General features: G+C 65.1%; 1 protein-coding gene and 1 long non-coding RNA gene across 2 annotated transcripts in view; one reads left to right on the top strand and one right to left on the bottom strand.

The window, feature by feature from the left end:
* ARHGAP23 (Rho GTPase activating protein 23) overlaps positions 1-20,678 on the top strand; it is a 31,398-nt gene extending 10,720 nt beyond the window's left edge. The window contains exons 2-24 of the mRNA XM_054286494.1: positions 5,700-5,879; positions 8,182-8,206; positions 8,894-8,986; positions 9,339-9,417; positions 9,629-9,683; positions 10,415-11,843; positions 12,265-12,420; positions 12,539-12,650; positions 12,728-12,785; positions 12,887-13,024; positions 13,110-13,409; positions 15,051-15,112; positions 15,420-15,547; positions 15,680-15,798; positions 15,879-16,034; positions 16,777-16,855; positions 17,133-17,206; positions 17,305-17,394; positions 17,486-17,611; positions 17,700-17,741; positions 17,853-17,946; positions 19,215-19,246; positions 19,361-20,678. Coding sequence (XP_054142469.1) covers positions 5,700-5,879; positions 8,182-8,206; positions 8,894-8,986; positions 9,339-9,417; positions 9,629-9,683; positions 10,415-11,843; positions 12,265-12,420; positions 12,539-12,650; positions 12,728-12,785; positions 12,887-13,024; positions 13,110-13,409; positions 15,051-15,112; positions 15,420-15,547; positions 15,680-15,798; positions 15,879-16,034; positions 16,777-16,855; positions 17,133-17,206; positions 17,305-17,394; positions 17,486-17,611; positions 17,700-17,741; positions 17,853-17,946; positions 19,215-19,246; positions 19,361-20,350 — 4,617 coding nt within the window. The 3' untranslated portion in view covers positions 20,351-20,678. The remainder of the gene's footprint in view (positions 1-5,699; positions 5,880-8,181; positions 8,207-8,893; positions 8,987-9,338; positions 9,418-9,628; positions 9,684-10,414; positions 11,844-12,264; positions 12,421-12,538; positions 12,651-12,727; positions 12,786-12,886; positions 13,025-13,109; positions 13,410-15,050; positions 15,113-15,419; positions 15,548-15,679; positions 15,799-15,878; positions 16,035-16,776; positions 16,856-17,132; positions 17,207-17,304; positions 17,395-17,485; positions 17,612-17,699; positions 17,742-17,852; positions 17,947-19,214; positions 19,247-19,360) is intronic.
* Positions 20,679-21,826: 1,148 nt separating this feature from the next.
* Positions 21,827-23,433, bottom strand: LOC128943603 (uncharacterized). Its single transcript, XR_008483739.1, has 2 exons — positions 23,374-23,433; positions 21,827-23,236 (listed from the first exon to the last, which is right to left on the bottom strand). It is a non-coding gene; the product is annotated as an uncharacterized LOC128943603 (long non-coding RNA).
* Positions 23,434-23,651: the final 218 nt, after the last annotated feature.

Below are 23,651 nucleotides of genomic sequence, written 5' to 3'. Positions count from 1 at the left end.
TCCCGCTGGGTCCGTGCGGGAGAAGCGCGGCCGGAGGGGGGCGGCTGTGTGGCCGCGGTGGTGGCAGCGCTGCTGTCGCTGTCGCTGTGTCGCTGTCACTGTCGCTGTGTCGCTGTCACTGTCGCTGTGTCGCTGTGTCCCTGTCGCTGTCCCTGCCCAGAGGGTGACGTTATCCCCGCCGCGTGCCAGGGCGATGGCGCCGCTGGCAGGGACAGCTGGTGACCTGTCCCCAGCTGGGCCCGGCGGCTGCAGCCCCGCGATGTCACCGCGCTCGGGGCGGGTGGGGTCGGGCCACGAGCGGCACGGGTGGGACAGGGGGGTGGCATCGGGGTCAGATGTGGGCATCCCTCAATACGGGGAGCAGGGCCGTGTGTCCCCATGGCCGTGTGTCCCCATGGCCGTGTGTCCCCAGGGCTGTGTGTCCCCCTGCCCATCTTTCTCCAGGGCCGCGTGTCCCTCTGTCCATGTGTCCCCCGTCCGTGTGTCCCCCTGTCCGTGTGTCCCTCTGTCCGTGTGTCCCCCTGTCCGTGTGTCCCTGTCCGTGTGTCCCCCTGTCCGTGTGTCCCTCTGTCCGTGTGTCCCTCTGTCCATGTGTCCCTGTCTGTGTGTCCCCCTGTCCGTGTGTCCCTGTCTGTGTGTCCCCCTGTCCGTGTGTCCCTCTGTCCGTGTGTCCCTGTCTGTGTGTCCCCCTGTCCGTGTGTCCCTGTCCGTGTGTCCCTCTGTCCGTGTGTCCCCCTGTCCGTGTGTCCCCCTGTCCATGTGTCCCTGTCTGTGTGTCCCCCTGTCCGTGTGTCCCTGTCCGTGTGTCCCTGTCCGTATGTCCCTCTGTCCGTGTGTCCCTGTCCGTGTGTCCCCCTGTCCGTGTGTCCCTGTCCGTGTCCCTGTGCATGCCGGGAGCTCCCTTTGCAGCGTATTTAGGACACTCCTGTGCAAACGGAACGTTCTGGAAGGCGTCCAGGCCGCTCGCATTCCTCGGGGTGGAATCTGCCCCCCCCAGCGCCGCCTGACCTTTCCCGCTTTGGGCTGTGGGAGCAATCCCAGGGACCGTCCCCTCGCTGTCCCCCCGCCAGGGCTCGGGGACCCTCCCCAGGCCCCTCCAGGCTGCTGGGGCAGCTCAGTGCCGCCACGAGGGGCAGAGGGGGTGACAGGGTGGCACCCACGAGGGGCTGAGGGCAGTGACAGGGTGGCACCCACGAGGGGCAGGGGGCAGTGAGAGGGTGGCACCCACGAGGGGCAGGGGGCAGTGACAGGGTGGCTCTCGTTGTCCCCAGCTGTCCTGGGAGCCCCGGGTGTCTCCAGCGCGCCATTCCCGGCTGGATTTCCCCCCTGAGCCGGGAAGTGACGCCCCCCGGGGCTGTTGGCACCCTCAGCCCGGTCTGGCTGCTCCAGCCAGGCGGCTCTGCGAGCTGGGACACGCCAGAGCCTGTCCCCGGGCTGGGGCGAGGCCACCGGGGTGGCCCCGGGCTGGCTCAGGGACAGACCTCGGGGTGCAGGATGGGGCACAGGACCCTGCTGACACCGGGGTGGCCCCGGGGGTGCTGCTGGCACGGTTCGGCTCCCTTGTGTCCCCATCCTGGTTTGTCATGGCTGTGCCGGTTTGGAGGGCACCCCGGGTGTGCAGAGGAGTCCCTGGGGACACTTTGGGTCCCTGAGGACACTTTGGGTCCTTGGGGACGTGGCTGCCACCAGGCCACGCTGCCCAGCTGGCCTGGGGTGGGTGCTGGAGCTGTTTTGGGGCAGATCCGTGTCACCTGCAGGGGACACTGGGGACATTCTGGCCACTGCAGCATGTCTCTGTGTCCCCGCATTGTGTCCTTGCGTCCCCACATTCCCTGTCCCTGTATCCCCACGTTCCGTGTCCCCACATTCCACGTCCCCCTGTCCCCGCACTCCGTGTCCCCTCGCCGTGCCCACCTGGCGGGTGTGTGGCACCCCCTGGCCCGGGCCCGCGGGGCTGCAATGCCAGCAATGCCCGGCATTTCCCGGCGTGGCCTCCAGCGCGGCAGGAATGCGGCCGGGACCCCCTCGAGCAGGGACGGGGACAGGGACAGGGACAGCCCGGGGGACGCTGCCAGCCCCCAGCCCCAAACCGAGCTGTGCCGGCTCCGCTCTTTTCCTAATTCCTCCCAAAATTGGCTGCCACAGGGGGTGCTGGTGTCGCTGTTCCTGGGGGACAACAGGGGACCCGCCACCCCTGGGTATCCCCCAAAATGACAGGTGGGGCTGGGAGTGCTCTTGGTTCGATTCCAGCAGGGAATTGTCCTTGGAGCTTTTTTTAAATTTTAAAATGGTTTTATTATTTTTTTAATTTAAAATTATTTTAATTTTTTAGATATATATTTTTAATTTTTTTGTCTCCTTTTTGCCACAGGCGCTGAGAGGGCCGTGAGGTGCTGTGTGTGTCTCTGTGGGGATATTTATATTTTTGGCCTTCATGGGGCTGTTTTGGTCCCTCTGGGGGATTTTGTTCTTTGGGGTGCAGGACACGTGTCCCCCCACCCCCAATTGCCGGGGGACACACAGAGGGGATCTGGGGTGTCCCGCAGCCCCCCCAGCTCTCCACGGTGGGGACAGAGGGTGACAGCTCGCTCCGTGTCCCCGGCATCGCCCGGTGCCCTGCGGAAAGGAAGGAAGGAAGGGGAGGGAGGAGGGAGAGGAGGAAGCGGGGAGGGTGGGATGCTGCCCGGGGTGATGGAGGAAGAAGGGGGCGGATTGAAAAAAAAAAAAAGAGAAGGGAAAAAAATTAAGGGAAAAAAAATTAAAGGGAAAAAATGAAAGGGAAAAAATAGGAGGGGAAAAAAAAGAAAAAAGAAGAAAAAAGGGAAAGTCCTGGCAAAGTGACACCGGTGGCGGCGGGCGGGTGGGGGCGCTGGGGGCGGGGGTCTGGCTGGGGGCGGTGGGCTGGGCACTGATCCCTGCCAGCAGCTGGGACTGTGCTGCCCGCCCTCCCCGCGTCCATCCTTCCATCCATCCCTCCCTCTTTCCATCCCTCCCTCCCTCCTTCCCTCCCTCGCTCCATCCGGGGCCGGGGGTGGCTGTGCCGCTCGGGGTGGGGGCTGAGCGAGCGAGCGTGAGGCGGCTCCTCGGGCCCGCCGGCTCCGGGAGGGGCGGCTGCCGCCCCCATGGGGGTCCCGACCCCGGGCTGAGACCCCCACGCCGCTGGGATGGTGCAGGAGAGCGCGGGGGTCGCGGCGCGGGGGTCGCGGCGGGCGCTGCGGGGGCGCTGCCGGCCGCCCCCGGCCCCCAGCCCCAAGCGGCTGTGGAGCGTGGAGCGCTCCGGGAGGGGCTGGCGCCTGGAGCGGCCCGTGGGGGTGGACTGCAGCTGCCCCGAGCCCCGCTGCATCTGGCTGAGCAGCCTGCGCCGCCACGCCGCCGCCGCCGAGCCCGCCGGGCCCGCGCCGAGAGCCGAGCGGGGCCGCCGGGTGAGAGCCGGGAGCGGGGCAGGGGCGGGGAGGGTCCGCGGGGGTCTCGGGAGGGGGCGGGGGTCTGTCACAGCGCCCCCGTGGCCGGCGGGGTGTCCCCTTGGTCCCCTCCTGTGCCCGGGCAGGGTCCGGCTCCCGCGTCCTGCTCCTGCTGCGCCGCGTCCGGGCTGGGGACAAATGCTGAGCCCAGGGCGTGGGGACAGCGCTGCTCTGTTGGGCAGGAGGGGGACGCTGGCAGGAGGAACTGTCTCCATTGTGTCCCCATGGCAGGAGGGACTGTCCCCACTGTGTCCCCGCGGGGGTGGCTCAGTGACGTGGGGAACAGGACCTGTGCTGGGGGGGGAGGGGCTCATAGGGATTGGGGTGACCCAGCTGGGGGGTCTGGGTGATGAAGGGGCTGCCCCATCCCTGCAGCACTCGTGGGAGGGGGATTTGAGGCTGTCGGCATGAGGATACATCTGGGGGAGCACGGCAGGAACCACCGGGGCGAGGCTAAAACCGAGCCAGAAATTTGGGAGGAGGGACAGGGCTCTGAGGACAAACGGCTGAGGTGACAAAGTGTCTGGGGGAGCTGGAGCATCTCAGCCAGCACTGGGTGGCTGCCCAAGGCCACAACCGCAAGCTTCAACACCAAAAAAACCTCCAAATCCGGGTGGTGGAGAGGGAAACTGAGGCACAGCAGCCAGGCAGGACAGGACGGTCACCTCACACCTGGGGACACGTCCCTGAGCTGGAGCCGCCCGCACGGCCGTGGCACGGGGACACGTCCCTGTCCCCGCGGGCCGTGGGTGTCGCAGCCCTCGCTGCTGCCGGGCCTGTCCGTGCCGGTTACCGTCAGCGGGGCACATTCAGCTGTCAGCTTAAAAATAATCCGGCGAGCCGGGGCCGGCACAAAGGAGGGCGCAGATGGGCCGGGCGCCGCCGGGATGCTGCCGGGGCCGCGGGATGGGGTCCCCCGGGAGCGGGGGGTGCCCGTTGCCAGCTGGGCCGGGGTCACCCCCTGGGATTGGTGGGGTGGGAGGGGTTGCGGTGCTGGCAGAGCGGTTTTGTGGCTCTCCCGTGGTGGTTCTGTGTGGTTTTGGGGGGAGCCGATTTTTGGAGGGGGTCAGGGCGGTGGCAGAGGTGTGCGCTCAGCACAGGGACCCCGTTCTTAGGGGGACAAGACCCCCGTGGGCACCGGGGGCTCCGTGCAGGACGTGCTGGACAGGGGGCACAGCCCGGCCCTGCTGTCTGATCTCCCCACCGGCAGCGAAAAGGCCCACTCAGCACAGGCACACACAAAGGCTTTTTGTGCCTTGTCCCTTTGTGTCCCTTGTCCCCGTCCCCTCCCATCCATCGCTTCCACCCAGACAGCCCCTGAATTTTAACACCCTCATCCCAGCACGGGCTGACTCCGGCAGCGGGGAAGGAGCCAGGGCTTGGGCAGGGTCCCTGAGGATCCCTGTGGATCCCTGCCTGGATCCCTGCCTGTCCCTCCCGCTCCCACATTCCCAATTTCCCTGGATTCGGCAGAGCTGGGTGGTGCCAGGACATCAGACAGTGCCTTCTGCTCCCCTCGGCCCTGGAGCTGCTCCCACCCCAGCCAGATGTGCTGCCAGATGTGCAACCACAGGGAGCAGCCCTGGCCCTTGCTGGGGCTGTGCTGAGCCCTCCCAAACCCATCCATCCTGAACTCCAATCTCCTGGAATTCGGAACCCAGGAGTTCACCCCAGGTGTTGGCACTCCGGCTGCTCCTCGGTGCCAGGAGAGGTGCCCGTGGCTGCTCCGGCTGTGCCACAGCCCCATTCCCTGTCCCGGCACTGGGAGCTGTGGGAAGGAGCCACATCCCCTTGGCACTGCACTGGGCAGTGTCCCCTGCCAGGTCCCTGCCCCGTTTTGGGAAGCCTCACTCATCCCACCACCTCCTGGATGGCTCTTTCCGCCTTTGCCCGAGGTTATTGCTGTGGCATCGAGGGCCTTTTGTCCCCAAATGCCACATCCCGTCCTGGGTCCCATCCAGACCCCCAGGCACTGCTCATTTATTTTGATTTCCTTTCCATTCATCTCCTTCTCAAAGGCCCCACAGGAGGAGTCGGGCTGGAATTCACTGGTGGGGGGCTGGGATTAGGGACTGGGGGGATTGGGAATGGAGCAGCTCTTTGGGCAGAGCTCAGCCCCATCGCGGGGCTCAGGAGCACATGGAGTGACACCTTGAATGGAGCAGCTCTTTGGGCAGAGCTCAGCCCCATCACGGGGCTCAGGAGCACATGGAGTGACACTTGTCCTTGTCCCCGCAGCCGACGCCGGCCCGGAGAGATGGGGCGTCCCCGAACGCCAACGCGCCCCCCGAGGGGGGCTCCTTCCCCTGGGTGGGGCCCAGGACGGTGGCGCTGCGCAAGAGCCCCCAGGGCGGCTTCGGCTTCACCCTGCGCCACTTCATCGTGTACCCTCCGGAGTCGGCCGTGCACTCGGCCAAGGTAGGGCCGGGGTCCGTCCTGGGGATGCTGCAGGGGGAGGGCTGGGTGTGGGCAGGGGGAGAGGAGTGCAGCGTCCATCGCCTGCTCTGTTGGGATTCCTGGTGATCACCCCACCGTGGGGATCCCACCCTGGGATGGAGGAGACCGTGGGGCTGCTGGAGCTGTTGGAAAATGAGCTCTGGGCAAGCAGCACCTCTGGAGACATCCCAGAGCGTTTTGGGATGTGGGATTGTTTGTGGGGATGGAGAGGATCCCTCGGCTCCCAACAACTGCTGCGGCATTGCTGGGAATGGCAGGAAAAGGCACCTCAGAGCCCCCGGGGACAACCAGGGCTGGAGGACTTTTGGTTCCCACTTTCCTGACTGTTGGTGGTGATTTTCCAACCGGATCTGCCCTGGGATCTGTGTTTTGGTCACCCACCCTTTTGGGAGGACACGGCCCTGGCTTGGCCCCTCTGAGCCCGATCTGGGCAGTGCCTTTCTCTCGAGGATGGAGAGATCCCATGGAGCCCCCCAGCAGCAGCTTCCAGCGTGGATGGAGAGCCCTCCACACCCCGAGGCATGAACCAGCTCCAAACTCCTGGAATCTTGGAATTCAGAACCCCTTTCTCTCCCCATTTCCTGTGGATGATGAGAGAGGATAATCTGGGATCTGTGTAGTCCCACACGTCCCTTTCCCTGCTCCAGGCCGGGCAGATCCCTGGATCATCCCATCGCCCCTGGAGCCCCACAGCTGCCCCATGGCAGATCCCTGGACCATCCCATCACCCCTGGAGCCCCACAGCTGCCCCACGGCCCCGGCTGCCCCACGGCCGGGGCGCTGGCAGACAGGGAAGTGCCGTGGGAAGTGAGTCACAGGGTGGGGAGAACCGACTCGCCGGAATCCCTGCTCGCCATCCTCCGGCACCTCCGGCTTTTCCCAGGCTCCTCACTCTGCCTCTCCAGCCCCTTCCTGCCTTCCTGCGCCCGGAGCGCGGCCCCGTCCCCGCCAGCGTGACTCTGCCGGGGAGATTTGTCATGGGAACGGCCTGAAGCTCCTCCAAACCCGCTCCCACCTCTCCTCTGCCTCCCAAAAGATTGCTCCTGCCCCTCTGGGCGCCGGGCTGAGCCCTGCCCGGGCGGCAGCACCCGGGGCCGCGTGGGACGGAGCCGGGTCAGCGCCGGGAGCTGGAGATGCGCTTGTGAAGAGGCTGGGAACAGCTCCCGGCGCAGCGCCGGCGGGGCAGGGCGCGGTAGGGCCGGCTCAGCAGCAGCAGCAGCAGCAGCAGCCGCGGAGGCCGGCGCCCCGCCAGCTCCGGGGGCTGAGTTTCGGCGCCTTGACTCAGCAGGGAGGGGACCGGGAGCCGCGCTCGCCGCGCTCACCGCGCTCACCGCGCTCATCGCGCTGGCAGCGGGGCAGCCGGGATGGCCCCGGGGCCGGGAAGGGCTCTGGGGTGCCCGCGGGGCCGGGAAGGGCTCTGGGGTGCCGCAGGACGAGGACGGGCAGGGAGGGGCTGAGTCCGTGCCCGCAGGGGCTCTCGGTGGCCCCGCGCTCTCGCTGCGGCTGTGGAATGTGGCCGTTCCTTGGGCACCTGCAGCGGTGCAGGTGCTGCTCCTTGTCGCTGCCAATGTCGCACGCTGGTGCCCTCCTGGCACCCTCTGGGTGGCCCTGGCACCCTGGGGACACCGGGGCTGTGTCCCCACCGGCTGGGGGCTGTGGGCAGCCTGTGCTGCCAGCAGGGCATGGAAAATGAGAATTTCCCTTCCAGGTCCCCAGACCCCTCCTTGGGGGGACCTGAGACCCACCCTGTGCCCCACCCCAACCTGGCACCCCCTGCCCGGGCAGAGTGGCTCTGCTGAGGCTCCCCGCAGGGAGTCTGGGCTAAAAGGGCAGGGATTTGGCACGATTCCCACCCCCCGGCACAGATCAGTGCCCACCGCAGCCCTGGCAGCCCCTGCCGTGCACCGGGATGGGCAGGGATGGGCAGGGATGAGAATTCATCCAGGATGGGACGGATCCCTGCCCTGGAACCCCACGGCAGGGGTTGGGCTCTCCCGGCCGGGCTCGGCGGCCCGGGGTGAAGGGTGAGATGCCACCCCAGGGCTGGCAGGGCCCCTTCCCGCTGCCCTGCCCCAAACCTGGCCCCACACGGGCAGCTGGGTGCGGGGGGCTGCGCGGGTCCCGCGGATCCGGTGTCAGGCGGTAATTTTAGCCGGGGGCGGCGGAGGGCAGAGGGACGGGGCTGCCACCCCCTGTCCCCTCCTGGTCCCCTCGTCACGGCCCCACCACCAAATCAATGCTTTTCTCTTTTTGTTTTTGGCAGGAGGAGGAGAATGGGAACCGAGCAGGTGAGCACCGGCATGGGGACCCTGGGGACAGCGGCACAGGGTGGCACAGGGTGGCACAGGGGAGAGGGGGGTGACGCGGTTGTCACAGGTCGCAGCGGGTGTTGCTGTTGTCACCGCAACCCTAAATGTCAGCTGGCAGTGAAGCCACGCGGGGCTTTGGTGGCAGTTTGGTGGCTCCTGGCACCGGCGATGGGCTCGGTGTCCCCAACCCCCGGGGGCGTTGCGGGATGTCGCACCCGGAGGGGCTGTGGCATGGCCAGCACCGGCCCCGGGCCAGCGCGGGGTGTTTGGGGACAGGGACGCGGCGCCGCTGTCCCCTCCCGGAGGCTCAGGGTGACGTGAGCGAATGTGAAGGTGTCAGAACGGATCGGCGCTGGCGCGGTGACACGGCGCCGGGGCCGCGCTGCCCGGGCAGCGGTGCCAGACCGGGCACCCGGTACCCAGCCGGGCTGGGGGGCCCCGACCTCGCTCCGGGGGGGATTTGGGATCCCCGGTGGGCACCGCGCCCGCCTGGCAGCGCCCGGTGGCTTCGGCTCTCCGGGGTGGCGGGGCCGGGGATCTGGGGAGGGACAGGAGGTGACTCTGGGGGACAGGAGGTGACTGGGGAGGGACAGGAGGTGACTCCCCCGCCTCGGGAGGGTGCTGGCTGTGGCGGCAGCTCCCTGACACGCTGTCCCCGCGGAGCAGGTCCCGCCCGGAGCCGCCTGGAGCCCATGGACACGATCTTCGTGAAGAACGTGCGGGAGGACGGGCCGGCGCACCAGGCGGGGCTGCGCACGGGTGAGCGGGCACGCGGAGCCAGGGGCGGCTCCCGGCTGCTCGCGGGATCCCGGGAACGCTCCGCCTGCTCTGCCCGGGAATTTCTTGCTTATTCTGCTCTTTTTCTGGCGTTCCTGCTCTTTTCTACCTCTTTTCTCTGTTTCTGAGAGCGCTCTGCTCGCTCTGGTCCTGGGGTGCTCAGAGCTGCCTTGGGGTCTCCTGGGGTTCTCCTGGGTTTGGGGTCCCCCTTTGCTCCTTTTGCCACAAGGGATCCGGTAAAAACTCTGCTCAAACCCTGCCCTGGGTGACCGTGGGGACATCCAGGTGCCACCACTCCCTCGTGGTGACACTGTCCCCTTCCCGGGCTCTGCAGGTGACCGGCTGGTCAAGGTGAACGGGGAGAGCATCATCGGGAAAACCTACTCGCAGGTGATCGCCCTGATCCAGAACAGGTGAGCGCCCTTCCTGGGAGGGGAGGTGACAGCGTGGGGACACGTCACAGCAGGCTCTGGGTGCCACTGGGATGACAGGGGCCCCGAGGCGCTTGGGCGACCAGGGACAGTCACCATTGTGTGGGGACAAGGGCATTCATATCGTGGGGGATCCAGCCAGGTGTGAGCTTGGGGACAGGTGGGACTGACCCCTCTGTCCCCTGTCCTGCAGTGACGATGTGCTGGAGCTCTCCATCATGCCCAAGGACGAGGACATCCTCCAGCTGGTGAGTTTTCTGGGCAAGTGCCTTGGGGACACTTGGGGACAGGGGTCCCCCAGCATCCCTGGAGGAGCAACGGGTGCAGAACTGGGGGTACTGGGGCAGGAACAGGCCAGATGGGCCATGTGATTTTGGGGGAGCACCCTCAGGCACAGCTGGAGGATGAATTGTCCCAGGTTTTGAGGCCTGACTTACTCTTGGACCCCCTCCCTCAAGTGGCTCTGGGTGCGCCAGCATCTGGGGGTGACAGTGGTCCTGGCAGCATGGCCTGAGTTTGGGGCTCCTCCTGATGCCTCTCCCATCCCAGCTTGGATATTCGGTGGCTTTTCGAGTCACTCACTGCTTGTCCCCAGCCTGGGGGACCCCTTCCCATAGGGCTGGGGGCTTTTACAGGGTGGTCCCCACCTGTGCCTGCCTAGAGCTCTGGGAGTCCCCTGGTGTGGAGTCAGGGACACGTGAAAAGTGAGCTGGGATGGCTGTGAGTGGGAATTGTCGTGCCGGGGTATTTTAGGAAGGAGGGGAGGGGACAGAGGAAGGGCTGTGGCTGCTGCCAGCACTGCTCGGAGTTGGGGGGACCCTGTGGGAAAGCGGGATGGGTGTGGGGGGCTGCATCCAGCCCAGCTGACCCCACGGGAGGCTTGCTCAGGGGTTGGGGGATGCAGAGAGCATCCCTACGGTGGGCACGTGGAGGATTGTGACCCTGTCCCCCCTCCCTGACCGCTGTCCCCCCTGCCCAGGCCTATTCCCAGGACGCCTACCTGAAGGGCAACGAGCCGTACTCCGGGGGGGCTCAGAGCATCCCTGAGCCCCCTCCCATCTGCTACCCACGGAAAACGTACCCCTTCCAGGCCCGGGGTGCCGAGCCCGCCCCGGGCCCGTCGCCGGACCCCCGCGCCCCCCGCTCGGCCACCACCGGTCCCTCGTCCCCGCTGGGCGCCCACAGCGACCCCGGCGGCAGCCCCACGCATCGCCCCGAGGAGCCGCAGCCCGGGGGTCCCGCCCCGCGCCCCGCCGCACCCCACGGGCACCCCGGCTCCTTCTCCCATCCCGCCTGCCCCGCCAACGCCGCGCCCTCCGTGCCCGACCGCTACGGGATGTCCCCCGCCAGCGCCTCCTGCTACGGCGTCCCCAAGCACCTCCCGGAGCACCGGACTCACTGCGGCTTCAAGGAGGGCACCGGGCGGCCGCCCCGGGACGTGTCGGGTGCCCAGCGTGTGCCCGGCCGCCAGGAGTGCCAGCAGGCGCTGTCGCGCTGGTTCTGCAGCCAGGAGCCGCGGCGCAGCGCCTCAGAGGAGCGGCGGCACGCCATGCCCCGCTACCGCAGCGTGTCCCACGACCGCCTGGGCGGCTCCGGGCCCGCGGCCCCGCGCGGCTGGCCCCACAGCGCCTCGCACGACACCCTGCTGCAGCCCAGCCGCGAGGCCTGGGCCCCCCGCGCCCGCTCCGACCACTACCTGGGCAGGTACGGGCGCTCCATGGAGGCGCTGGAGCCCGGCGCGCTGCTGGCCTCGCACCTCGACCCCTCAGCGTGGCTGCCCGAGAGGCTCTGCCGCGCCGCTGTCGCTGCCACCGCCGCCGCCGGGCAGCCCATCCCGCCCGGCTCCTTCGCTGCTTCCTCCTCCTCCTCCTCCTCATCGCGGGAGCCAGTGCAGAAGCACCCGTCGCAGCCCAACCTGCCGAGCGCGGATGACTCGGGCTACATCGGCTACCGTAGCTACAGCCCGTCCTTCCAGCGCCGCACGGGGCTGCTGCACGCCCTGTCCTGCCGCGACCCCGCCTTCGGGGGGCTGCCCACCTTCAGCATCGCGCAGCGGGCCGTGGCCCCGCTCAGGGACAGCGTGATCAGCCCCGCCAGCCCCCCAGCAGCCGCCCCGGCCGTGCCCAGCGCGCCCCGGGAGCCGCGGCTGGAGGGCGGCTGCATGCCCAAGCAGCCGGAGGAGCGCCGGGAGGAGGTGGTGCTGCGGCAGAAGCCGCCCACGGGCCGCAAGGTGCCCGCGCCGCTGCGGCAGATGAACTTTGTATTCCCCGAGGGGGTGAAGGACACGGACATTTGTGACCCCGCCGGGGCCGCGGGCAGAGGGGACAGGCCGGGCAGCGAGCGGCCGGGCCGGCGAGTGGCTCCCCTGGTGGCCCCCGAGGACTCGCTGGCATCCATCCCCTTCATCGGTGAGTGCAGGGCTCGCTGGTCACCTCCAGGAAGGGATTTAGGAGGTCCCGTGACAGGGAGGGCACATTTGGGGATCAGGAGTCCGGAGCACCCATACAGCGTGGAGATGGGAAGGGCCAGCAGTGCCTTCAGTGCCTGGCACCCCACAATGTCCTGCACCCCACAGTGCCCCACACCCCACAGTGTCCTGCATCCCTCTGGATTTTCTGTCCCCAAGCAGGCCCGGGGTTGGTGATGTGGTGCCACAGTTTGGGTTTGAGCACACTCACCCCTCCCTCTCATTCTGCACCCCCTGCCCGACTGCTGGTGCCCCTCACTGGTGTGAACTGGAGCCCTGCACGTTCCTGCCCTGCTCTGAGGTGGGGACGGGGCGTTCCCCTGCCCCAACCTCCCCTCCAACACTGCCCACCCCCCTCACAGATGAACCCACCAGCCCCAGCATCGACCTGAAGGCCAAGCACGTCCCGGCCTCCTCGGTGGTGTCCAGCGCCATGAACTCGGCGCCCGCCATGGCCACCAGCCCCGCGTCGCCCACCTTCGCCTTTGCCCTGTCCCGGCACTACTCCCAGGACTGCAGTAAGTGCTGGGGAGGGGGCACCGCCCTGGGAACCTCGGAGGGAAGCAGCCCCCGCCCCAGAGCCCTGCCTGGCACCCCCAGGCTCAGAAGGGTGGGTTTGCCCCTTCCCCACCGCAGGCAGCATCAAGGCCGGCCGCCGCTCCTCCTACCTGCTGGCCATCACCACCGAGCGCTCCAAGTCCTGCGACGATGGTCTGAATGCATTTCGGGACGAGGGGAAGATCCTAAGGTAGGGCTGGAGCCCCCTCCCACTCCCACCGCCCCCAGCTCCCACCCCTCCCGCTGACGGGGGCTCTCTCCCCCCAGGAGGATGCCCAGCCGGGTCCCCAGCCTCCGCATGCTGAGGAGCTTCTTCACCGACGGGGTGAGTGCCGCGCTGGGGGCTGCCCTGAAACCATGGGGGGTTCCCTGGTGGAGCAGGGGGTGCCCATGGCCTCACCGAACACCTGCCTCCGCCCCTCGCAGTCTCTGGACAGCCTGGGCACGTCGGAAGATGCCCGTTCCAAAAGACACTCAACCTCCGACCTCTCGGACGTGCCGTTCAGCGCCGTGAGGAAGGAGGGCTGGCTCCACTGCAAGCAGATCCTCACCAAAAAGGGGAAGGTAGGCGGTCTCTGCCCCCAGCCCGGAGCCCCGTGGCCCCGCGGGCCGCTCCCTGAGGCCGGCGCTCCATCCCTTCTCCCTGCAGAAGGTCGGGGGAGGCATCCGGCAGTGGAAGCGCGTCTTCGCCGTGCTGCGCACCCACTCGCTGTACCTGTGCAAGGACAGGCGGGAGGCGGTGACCTGCGCCCCGGCCTCAGGTGAGGAGGAGCCGCCGATCAGCATCCAAGCGTGCCTGGTGGACATCTCCTACAGCGAGACCAAGAGGAAGCACGTCTTCCGCCTGACGACCGCTGACTTCTGTGAATATCTCTTTCAGGCAGAGGATCGGGAAGACATGCTGGCCTGGATCAAAGTCATCAGGGAGAACAGCAAGGCTGAGGGCGAGGTGAGAGCCACATGGGGCTCCCGGCTGCCTCTGGCTCTCCCGGCACTAACCGCCTCGGCTCTCTCCGGCTCTTTGCCTTGTGCTGCTTCCCCAGGCCACGGCCAGGCCCGCGCCGTGCTCCCGGGGGTGCGTGGGGGCTCGTGGCTCCCAAGAAGAGCATGGCCCCATGGCCTCAGTGGGGCAGGGTGCGCGGGATGCTCGACAGAGGGGCCATGGCTCTGCAGGCAGGGCTGGCGCCACATCCACCATGTCGGTGTTTGGTTGTGCGGTGGCAGAGGAACCTGCGTGGCTCTGCCGAGGTCTGGTGTGGATCTGCCAGGGTGTGGCCTGGCCTTGGTGAGGTGTGATGTGGCTGTGCCATGGTGTGACCTGGCTGTGCCATGGTGTGACGTGGCTCTGCCAGGGTGTGGCCTGGCTTTGGTGAGGTGTGACGTGGCTGTGCCATGGTGCGACATGGCTGTGCCAGGGTATGATGTGTCCCTGCCACAGTGTGATGTCCCTGCCCTGGTGTGCCCTGTCCTTGGTGTCACCTGCCGTGGTTTGACGTGGCTCTGCCTGGTTTGACGTGGCTCTGTTCATGGAGAGAGGGGCACGGTGCCCGTGTGGTGCTGCCGAGGCTGAGCCCGCCCTGGGCACTCGTGGCTGTGTGAGGTTGCTCGGGTGTGAGATGGGCAGAGCTGCCCCGGGGCCGCTCTGGTTCCAGTGGTGGATCTCTGGGATGGCCGTGCTGGTGCTGGGCTGGCTGCAGTGTCGCGGTGTCGCGGTGACTCAGTGACTCGGTTTGGTGGCCGTGGTCACGCTGGCTTGTGGCAGGCTCCGGCCCTGGAGGGTGCGTTGAGCTCGGAGCGGTCTCTGGCTGTCTGTGGTACAGCCCCGTGCTGGAGGGCACAGGGGGCTCGGCGGGGACGGTGCTGCCGGATCAGAACCGGATGGTGCTGCTGGTTTGGATGATGCTCCAAGGTTGGAACTGTCTGGTTAGAAACAGACAGTGCTACTGGGTCAGAACCGAATGGTGCTGCTGGGTTGGACCCAAATGGTGCTCCAAGTATTGGACCTGGATGGTGCTGCCGGGTCGGAACTGGATGGTGCTGCTAGATTGGAACCAGAGAGTGCTGACAGGGTTGGAACCAAACGGTGCTGCTGGGCTGGAACCGGACAGGGCTGCTGTTGTTTAGAACCAGACAGTGCTGCTGGGTTGGAGTTCCTGCTGGGTCAGAACCGGGCAGTGCTTCTGGGTTAGAACTGGATGGTGCTGCTGGGTCAGAACCAGTGCTCCAAGGTTGGAACATCTGGAGTTGTCTGGGCAGATCTGGCACTGTGGTGCTGTGGGGAGCATCCTTTAGGGATGGCTCCGTGCCCATGGAGGCTGTACAGTGCAGACAGAGGTGTGCATGGTCGGTGCAGGTCGGCGGAGTTGTGCGTGCCGTGGAAGGACACACCTGTGTCCAGCTCGGACCCCAGTTCGTGGCCTGGAGCAATGGACAGCAGCGGGGCTGTCCCGGGGCAGCGGGGACCTGGTGCTGCCCTTGCCTGGTGCTGCCCGGCCCTGCCCGGCACCCGGCACAGTGTGCACTTGCCCGGGGGTGTCCGGTGGACGTGCTGCTCAAGCTCTCCCTTCCCCTCTTCTCTCTGCCTCCCCAGGACCCCGGTTTTGCCAGCCAAGCCCTTATCAGCAAGAAGTTAAACGACTACCGGAAAGTGAGGTACGGACCGGGGTGGTGGGCACCGAGAGCCCCGGGGCGTTGGTCACCCTCGTGTGACGGAGCAAAGCCGGCGGCTCCCTGGATGGGGCAGTGATGGAAGAGCCGCCCGCGCCCGGCGTGGCCTGGGGTCAGCCAGAGTGGCACCTGGCACTTGTAACGAGGGTTGGAGCAGCCCGGTGCTGCCCAGGCTCTCTGTAGGGTGCTGGGGAGCCTGGGAGTGGTGCTGGCAATGCTCACAGGGAGGTTTTGTGCCGGGCTGGTGCCCCTGGGCTGTGCCCCACCTGAGCCCTCCCCGCTCTCCCTGCAGCCCTGCGGGCGCCAAGCCCGACTCGTCGCCCAAGGGCCCTCGTGGGCTGGGGATCCGAGCCGAGTTCCTGAAGCAGACGGGAACCAGCGCGCCCCGGTCCCCCCGGCAGGACGCGGCTGTCACAAAAGGTACGTGGGACACCCCAGAACGACAAACCCGGGGTGCTTTGTGCCCCCCAGGGCTGCTGTGGTGCTCATCCCCACAGGGCTGCTCTTCCCATTTACCCCAAGTGATCCTGTGGGTTTTTCCCCCCACCCCAGATGAAAGCAGCTCCCAGAAAGCCCCATGGGGCATCAACATCATGAAGAAGAACAAGAAATCTGCCCCACGCGCCTTTGGTGTGAGGCTGGAGGATTGTCAGCCCGCCCCGGACAACAAGGTAGGGTTGTGCCACCACTGCCAGCCCTCAGGGACTCTGTGCAGGCCTGGCACACCCTGAGCCTGTCCCTGTTCCTGCAGAACGTGCCCCTGATCGTGGAAGCGTGCTGCAAGGTGGTGGAGGACCGGGGGCTGGAGTACATGGGCATCTACCGCGTGCCCGGCAACAACGCAGTGGTGTCCAGCCTGCAGGAGCAGCTCAACAAGGGAGCCACCGAGATCAACCTGCAGGACGAGGTGAGGGCAGGGCAGATGACTGTCCCTGTGACTGGCCCCATCCCGCTCCCCATCCCTATCATGCCTCTGGAATGCTCTCCTGCTCTGTGTCATCATCTCTGTCCCCGTCATCATCCTTGTCCTTGTTATCATCCATGTTCCTGTCGTCATCCTTGTCCCATCATCAATTCTGTCCCATCAACATCCTTGTCCCCATCATCCCTGTCCTCATCATGCTCGTCCCCATCATCATCCCTGTCCTTGTTATCATCCATGTTCCTGTCATCACCCCTGTCCCCATCAACATCCTTGTCCCCGTCATCATCCTGTCCCATCATCCCTGTCTCTGGCATCACCCTTATCCCCATCATTATCATTCTTTCTGTCATCATCCTTGTCCCCATTATCCCAGTCCTGTCAGTGTCATCCCTGTCCCCATCATCATCCCTGTCCCCATCATTCCTGTCCCGTTATTCCTATCCCACCATCCCTGTCCCCGTTATCCCTGTCCCCGTTATCCCTGTCCCATTATCCCTGTCCCCATTATCCCTGTCCCACCATCCCTGTCCCCTGTCCCTGTCCCCTCCATTCCAGTTTCCATCCCCTGGAGTGGTGGCGCCGCCTAGCGGTCGCTTCCAGCACTGCCGGTGACATCCTGGGCACGCTTCTGTCGCCGGGACTGTGCCTGGTTTGGGGACTTCATCCCGCTGTCCCCTCGGTGTCCCTGGCTGTCACTCTGAGCAGCCTTTTCTGTCCCCCGCAGCGGTGGCAGGACCTGAACGTCATCAGCAGCCTCCTGAAATCCTTCTTCCGAAAGCTGCCTGAGCCCCTCTTCACCGACGGTGAGTCCCTGTCCCCCGGGACCACCAGAGCCCCAAACCCCATCCCCTGTGTTGGGGACAGGTCCCCAGACCCAGTGACACAGCCACCCATGGCAGGGGACAATGCAGACCCCCTGTCACCAAAGCCACTTGTCCTTGTCCCTCCTTGCCCTGCAGTGGGACCAGCACTGAGACCCTTCCCCAGTATCTCCAGAGGGTTCATCTGGGGGTCCCTGACTGTGGGGGTGGTGGCCTGTCCCCTCCACCCTGCTATGACACCCTCATGTGCCACTTTCAGATAAATACAATGACTTTATCGAAGCCAACCGGATCGAAGATGCCAGCGAGAGGATGAGGACGCTGCGGAAGCTGGTAGGGACATGGGACAGGGGCTGGGGTGGGGACACTGCCCTGGAGCTCCCCTTGGGTGGGGACAGCGGGCAGAGGGGTGACCCAATGCATCCCCACAGATCCGTGACCTACCAGGCCACTACTACGAGACCCTCAAATTCCTGGTGGGTCACCTGAAGACCATCGCTGACCACTCGGAGAAGAACAAGGTACGGACCCCCCCTCCCTGGGAATCTCCTGCCCCACCTGGAGCCCCCCGGCCCGGGCTGGGCTGCAGCTCTGAGCTGGCTCTGGGCGCAGATGGAGCCCCGGAACCTGGCGCTGGTGTTCGGCCCCACGCTGGTGAGAACATCTGAGGACAACATGACCGACATGGTGACACACATGCCCGACCGCTACAAGATCGTGGAGACCCTCATCCAGCACGTGAGTGGCACTCTGGGTGGGCAGGGGGCGGGATCTGCACCCCAAAAATGGGAACGGAGCTCCTGACCCCTCCCCTGTCTCCCCACAGTCAGACTGGTTCTTCAGTGACAAGGAGGACAAGGGTGAGAAGGTGAGTCCTGTCCCTGCTCGGGGGCTCTCAGGTGGCTCAGGGGGGTGCAGACCCCCAGGTGGGAGCTGGGGGGCTCTGGGCAGTGCCCTGATCCCTGTTTTGCCCCCACAGACCCCCGTGGATGAGAAGGAGGCTCAGTCTGTGCCCAACATCGAGTACCTGCTGCCCAACATCGGCAGGACGGCGGCGCCCGGCGATGCCGCAGGTGAGGGGTGGCACCTCTGACATTGTCCCCTGCACTCCTGGCACCCCAGAGTGCCCCTCCCGACTCTCTGTGCCCCCCTGCCCACATCTGTGGGCACGGCCATGGCCAATCTGTGTGTGCTGGATGGGACAACCCATATCCCTCCTCTCCAAAATTGGGAACAGCCCTGGGATGCCCGAGGAGCCCCTGCCCGCCCTGTCCCATCCCCCTTCTCTCCGGTGGCCACTCCTTGTCCCTCAGGGCAGCGCCCACCCCACGGGACCCCCGCCCCTGCCCGCGCTGCCACACCTGGAGATGGGAGCCTTTGACATTGGACTGATTTCTTACATTCTTTCCTTGAACTTCTCTGTGCTGTCCTCTTCCTCCTCCTCCTCCTCTTCCTCCTCCAGCGGATCTCCTCGAGAGCTAGAGCGGGTACAGTCTGATCCCGGGTGCATTGCTCACGCACTAACCCTTGGGGGGACACGAGAGAGGGGGAGCAGGGGGACACCGGGAGGGGAGGGGACGCTGTCCTGCCTGGCACTGTCCCCAGGGTCCCCAACACCGGCAGAGCCCCAAATCCTTCTCACTCTGCTTCTCCCTGGCCAGTGCCTGTGGTGGCACCCCGCTGCAGGGATGGGTGTGGGGTGTCCCAGGGCCCTCAGATTGTGGGGTGTGGGGGTCCCAAAGCCCTGGGAGGGTCAGCACCCCTTTTCTGCCTCCCCCTCTCTCGTTGTCAGCACTGCTAACCCTGTCCCAGGCATGCGGGGCGGGAGAGGGGTCTGTGTCCTGTCCTTGTCCTTCACACGGCGGCAGCAGGGCCAGGGCTGCCCGTCCTCTCTGTGTCCCCTCTGTGTCCCCTCCTTACCCCATAACCCCCGGCCTGTGCCAGCCCCTCTCTGAGGCTGGCTGTGGCACGGAGCCACCTCCCTGCCCTCTGTCGCGGTGACGCGGCGGTGGCAGCACCCTGTCCCTGTCCCCTCTGTGCCCCATGGCCGTGGGAGGGTTGGGGTGCCACCATGGGGGTCCCGGCTGTGTGTCCCGGCTGTGTGTGCCTGCGTGTGTCCCCCTTGTCCCCACTCCTCACCCTGGGTGAGGCGAGCAATGCCAGGGACCCCCCGTGACCACCGGAGCCCCTTGTGGCACGTCCAGCCGGTGTGACAGCCCCAGCATGTCCCTGCCCTGGTTTGGGGGCATGGAGCAGCGTCCCCAAAGAGACCCCAGACCCCTCCCCAGCACATTCCCCCCGCCGGGACCCCTCTAACCCCCCTCTCCCCTCTGCTTTCCAGGCTCCACCCGCAGCGGCTCCGCCAAACCGAAGGTGAGCGGGATCCTGGGCTGGGGCTGGCAGGGTGGGCACGCGGGGATGGGGACACTCAGCCCGTCCCCGTCCGTGTCACCGCCACCCCTGACCCCGCTGTCCCCGCACTCCCAGGGCACGTGGCCGTCGCGCAAAGCGCCGCCGCACCGGGAGCTCCTCGCCATCCCCTTCGTCTCGGCCGCCGCCCGCAAGAGGAAGAAGAGGAGAGAGGCCGAAGGCGTTGGGAGCAGCACCGACGACGACGCGGAGCGCAGGGACGGCCCGGGCCGGCAGCAGGAGCAGGAGGGCCCCGCGGTGACACCGGGCAAAGCGCCCTGCGGCACCAGCACCGAGCCGGCCGGGGCGCAGCGGGAATGCTCTGCCGAGCCCGTGGGCAGCGGCTCCGAGCCCGCGCCGGACGCCCGTTCCATCGTGTCCGGCTACTCCACGCTGTCCACCATGGACCGCAGCCTGTGCTCCGAGATGCACTCGGTGGCCGGCAGCCGCGGGGAGGAGGCGGATGACGAGCGCAGCGAGCTCAGCCACATGGAGACGGACACGGAGAGCCGCGAGGGAGCGTGGCCGCGGCCGGGCCAGGCCGGGCCGGGGACGGGCGACGAGGGCAAGTCGCCCCCGGGCCGCCCGTCCTTCAACTCGCACCGCCTGATCCAGTGCGACACGCTGGCCCGCAGGAGGCTGGGCAGGCCGCGGGACGCCGCGGCGGCGGCTGGTGGTGACGAGCCGGGCTGGGCGGCCCCCGGGCGGGCGTCGCAGCTCCGGCAGCACGTGCGGGGCTCCGCCGATGACATGGGCGTGCGGCTGCGCCGGGCGCACTCCCCCGAGACCCGCCGCAAGAAGAGCAGCTGGCGCCGGCACACGGTGGTGGTGCCCGGCGGCCTCAAGGACCTCAACTTCAACGAGTGGAAGGAGCCGCGGGGACTCGAGGGGACGCCGGGACCCTGTCGCGACAAGGACTCGGGGCTCAGCAGCCTGGAGTCCACCAAAGCCCGGCCCGCGGCTCCGGCCCCGGCCCCGCCTGGCACTGCTGGCCTGGGCACGGCCACCAGGAGCCCCCCGGGCAGCCCCGGTCCCCCGGCGCCCCTGCGCTTCCCGCAGTGTCTGTGATCCCCCAGGAGTGTTTAATTTAAGGACTGTCCCTTGTCCCCGTATTTAATTGTGCTCCGGACGAGCCGCTGGTGTTATTTAACAGGTCCCGGTGGCCCCGCACCATGGGGGGGACGAAGCCACCTCATCCCCCTGTTTTGGGGACCAGCAGCGGTGCCACCGCATGGTGCCCCAGCCCCCAGGCAGTGCCAGGAGGGGCGTGGGGCTCACGGGAACTGTCCCCAGAGGTGGCACTGCTGTCCCCACCTGTGGCAGAGCGAAGTGCGGGCACTTCCCTGGGCGCTGCTGCGGCTGCTCCGGCCGGGACCTGCCTGGGATGGGGACACTGGGGACATCTGGAGACATCTGGAGACCTCAGTGCCACAGACTCCTGTGTTGAGGGACCCTGCGGACCTTGTCAGAAACCTGCTGGGGACCCTGGGGATCTCGGTGTCACAGACCCATGGGGACCTTGGGGACATCAGGGTCAGAGACCCCTGCCCTGGGGACCCTGGGGACTCTCCATGCCCTTGCGGGTCCCGTCCCAGAGACCCCCCCTGTGCTGGGGTCCCTTAGGGGCCCTGTCACCCTCACTTGGGGGGCTCTGCTGAGTGGGGGGAGCCAGGGAGGGGGTGGCACTGAGGGGACACCAGGCAGCAGGGGGGACACTGCCACCCTTTACCCCCCACGTCCTGGGATGTCCCTGTCCCCTCCCATCGCTGTCCCCTTCCTGCCCCCCAGGCCAGAAGCACTTTAGGAAGGGAGTTTGGGGACCCCCGGCCTGGCCACGCGGGGACACAAGTGCCACCACCTCGGTGGCCTGGTGTCACACCCTGTCACCGGCTCTCCATGTTGTTCTCGTACGTTATGCAAATATTTGCTGTAAAGTCGTTGGGTTTTCTTTTCTTTTTGATTTTTTTGGGGTTTTGTTGTTCATTTCCCCCTGTAAATACCAGCCCTGCCCGTGTAACATATCCCAAAGGATTTATAAGGATTTTTTAAGAAGTTTTGCTCAGCGGAAAGGCCAGCCCCAAGCAGGGGACGTGCTGGACCAGTGGTGACTTTTTAAAACCCTCCTGCATGTCCCACCCAAACCCCTTCCCACCCCTGTTCCCGGCCCCGTCGGGATCTGCAAAACTGCAAAAAAATCCCCAAACCAACCCAAAAACCCCCCCCTGCTTTGCCCCCCCGACCTCCAGTCTATATATTGGAAATAAACTGGTTATTCAAGGTTTTGTTGGTGGTAATTCCCTTTTCTTTGGCCAGCAGGGACGTCAGATTCCGGTGCTGGGAATTTTTATTCCTGAGTTTATCCATGAGAGGATAAATCTCATTTACATCTCAGCCTGTGGGAAGGAAATAACAGAACTGGGGATGCCCCATCCCCATCAAAATTCTCAGTTTTCAATTTATCAAATTTCTCAATTTCTCAAAATTTGGGGAGAGGGGGTAAAAATGAGGGGGACAATCGCCAGAAAAAGACAGAAAAAGAGACAAAAAAAAAAAAAGGTAATTTTATTAAAGCCAGACACTCTGATAGAAAAGAAAAATTATAAAGGGAAAAAGGAAAATAAAAAAAAGCAACCCTTTTGTCACGGGAATTACAACGGTCACACACAACTACCCATGGCATCCACGGTGACACGGGGGACACAGAGGGGGGGTGGCACAGGGTGGGGGGGTCCCCTCCCTCCCCTCCCCCGCTTTTCCCCTGTGCGAGGCTTTTTTTTTTTACATTTTTCTTCTTTTTTTTCATTTTTTTTCCTCCATTTTCTACTATTTTTTGTACTTTTTGTTCCTTTTATTTCCTTTTTAAAACAGTTCACGAGAAAATTCATGCGGAAGAGAGAGAGAGAGAGAGAGAGACACACGACGGCGTAGAAACCCCAAAACAGCCTCTAAGGAGAACCAGAAATTCCTTGTTTTTCCTTTTTTTTTTGGCGTTTTTTTGCTTTTTCTTCTCAGTTTGTCCTTTTATTTTTTTGTCCTTTTCAGAGCCTTTTTTTTTTGTTTGTTTTGAAACAACATCCAGACGAGTAAAGCGGGGAGCGCATGCAGCGGGCGCCTCCGACACATGCACGATGCAGGCAGCGCTTGGGTTTGGGTTTTTTTTGTCATTTTTACACATTTTCCTCTTTTTTTTAAATCATTTTTTAAATATGCTTTTCCTGGTCTGAACCAGAATTGAGTTGTTTTGTTGTTAATTTTGATATTTTTTTTTTTGTTATTGTTGTCTTCTTGCTTCAGCGAGGGATTTGCACGATGCCATGAAGGGGACGGACGCACACGCACGCGGGGACATCACGCTCACGGGGACACCAGCCGGGAAAAGGGGACACTGGGGGGGGTTTGGGGACAGCTTGGGACCTGCCACCCCCTCACCTGGCGCTGTCACCCCCTGCTTTGTCACTGTCACCTCCCTGCTCTGAGCCAGTGACACCGAGCTGGGAGGCATGGCTTGGGGACAAAGTGCGGGTGGGAAAAGGGACAATGCCCCCCAAAATCGGTGACAGCTTGGGGACACCAAGGTGGGGACACTGAGGACAGCCCCCTCCAGTGTCATTTTTGGGGGTGTGCCCATGGAGGGAGGCAATTGTCACCTCCTCATGTAGATGTCCCAATGGAGGTGACGCTTGTCACCCTCCCATGACATTTTTGAGTGTCCACAAGGGGGCGACACTTGTCCCCGCCTCATGTCATTTCTGTGTGCGTCACCACAAGGGCGGCAATTGTCACCCCCATGACATTTTTGAGGGTGTCATAAAGGAGGATGGCATTGTCACCTGCCATATGGGTGTCCCCAAGGGGGTGGCACTGCCACCTCTCCATATGTGTGTCATTGTCAGCCCTCCATTTTGGTGTCCTCACAGGAGTGGCATTGTCACCCATAGAGGATGGCATTGTCACCTCCCATCTGGGCGTCCCCAAGGGGGTGGCACTGCCACCTCTCCATTTTGGTGTCCCCAAGGGAGTGGCATTGTCACGTCCTATGTTGGTGTCCCCAAGTGGGTGGCATTGTCACCCATGGGGGATGGCATTATCACCTCCATCTGGGTGTCCCCACAGGGGTGGCATTGTCACCCCCCCCAATTTTGGTGTCCCCACAGGGGTGGCATTGTCACCTCCTATGTGGATGTCCCCACAGGGGTGGCATTGTCACCCCCCCCAATTTTGGTGTCCCCACAGGGGTGGCATTGTCACCCCCCCATTTTGGTGTCCCCAAGGGGGTGGCATTGTCACCTCCAGCCAGCAGAGCTCGGGATTTGTCACCGCGTCCTCCCTGGGGTGACACAAGGTGACAGGAGGTGACACCGCGGGGCAG

The sequence above is a fragment of the Melozone crissalis genome, unplaced genomic scaffold (genome assembly GCF_028551555.1).
Source record: "Melozone crissalis strain CALT ecotype California unplaced genomic scaffold, PUWL_Pcris_2 ptg000048l_1, whole genome shotgun sequence".
In the NCBI taxonomy this organism is placed as follows: domain Eukaryota; kingdom Metazoa; phylum Chordata; class Aves; order Passeriformes; family Passerellidae; genus Melozone; species Melozone crissalis.
The sequence above is the reverse complement of the archived record's forward strand: the minus strand, read 5'-3'. Positions and strand labels throughout refer to the sequence as shown.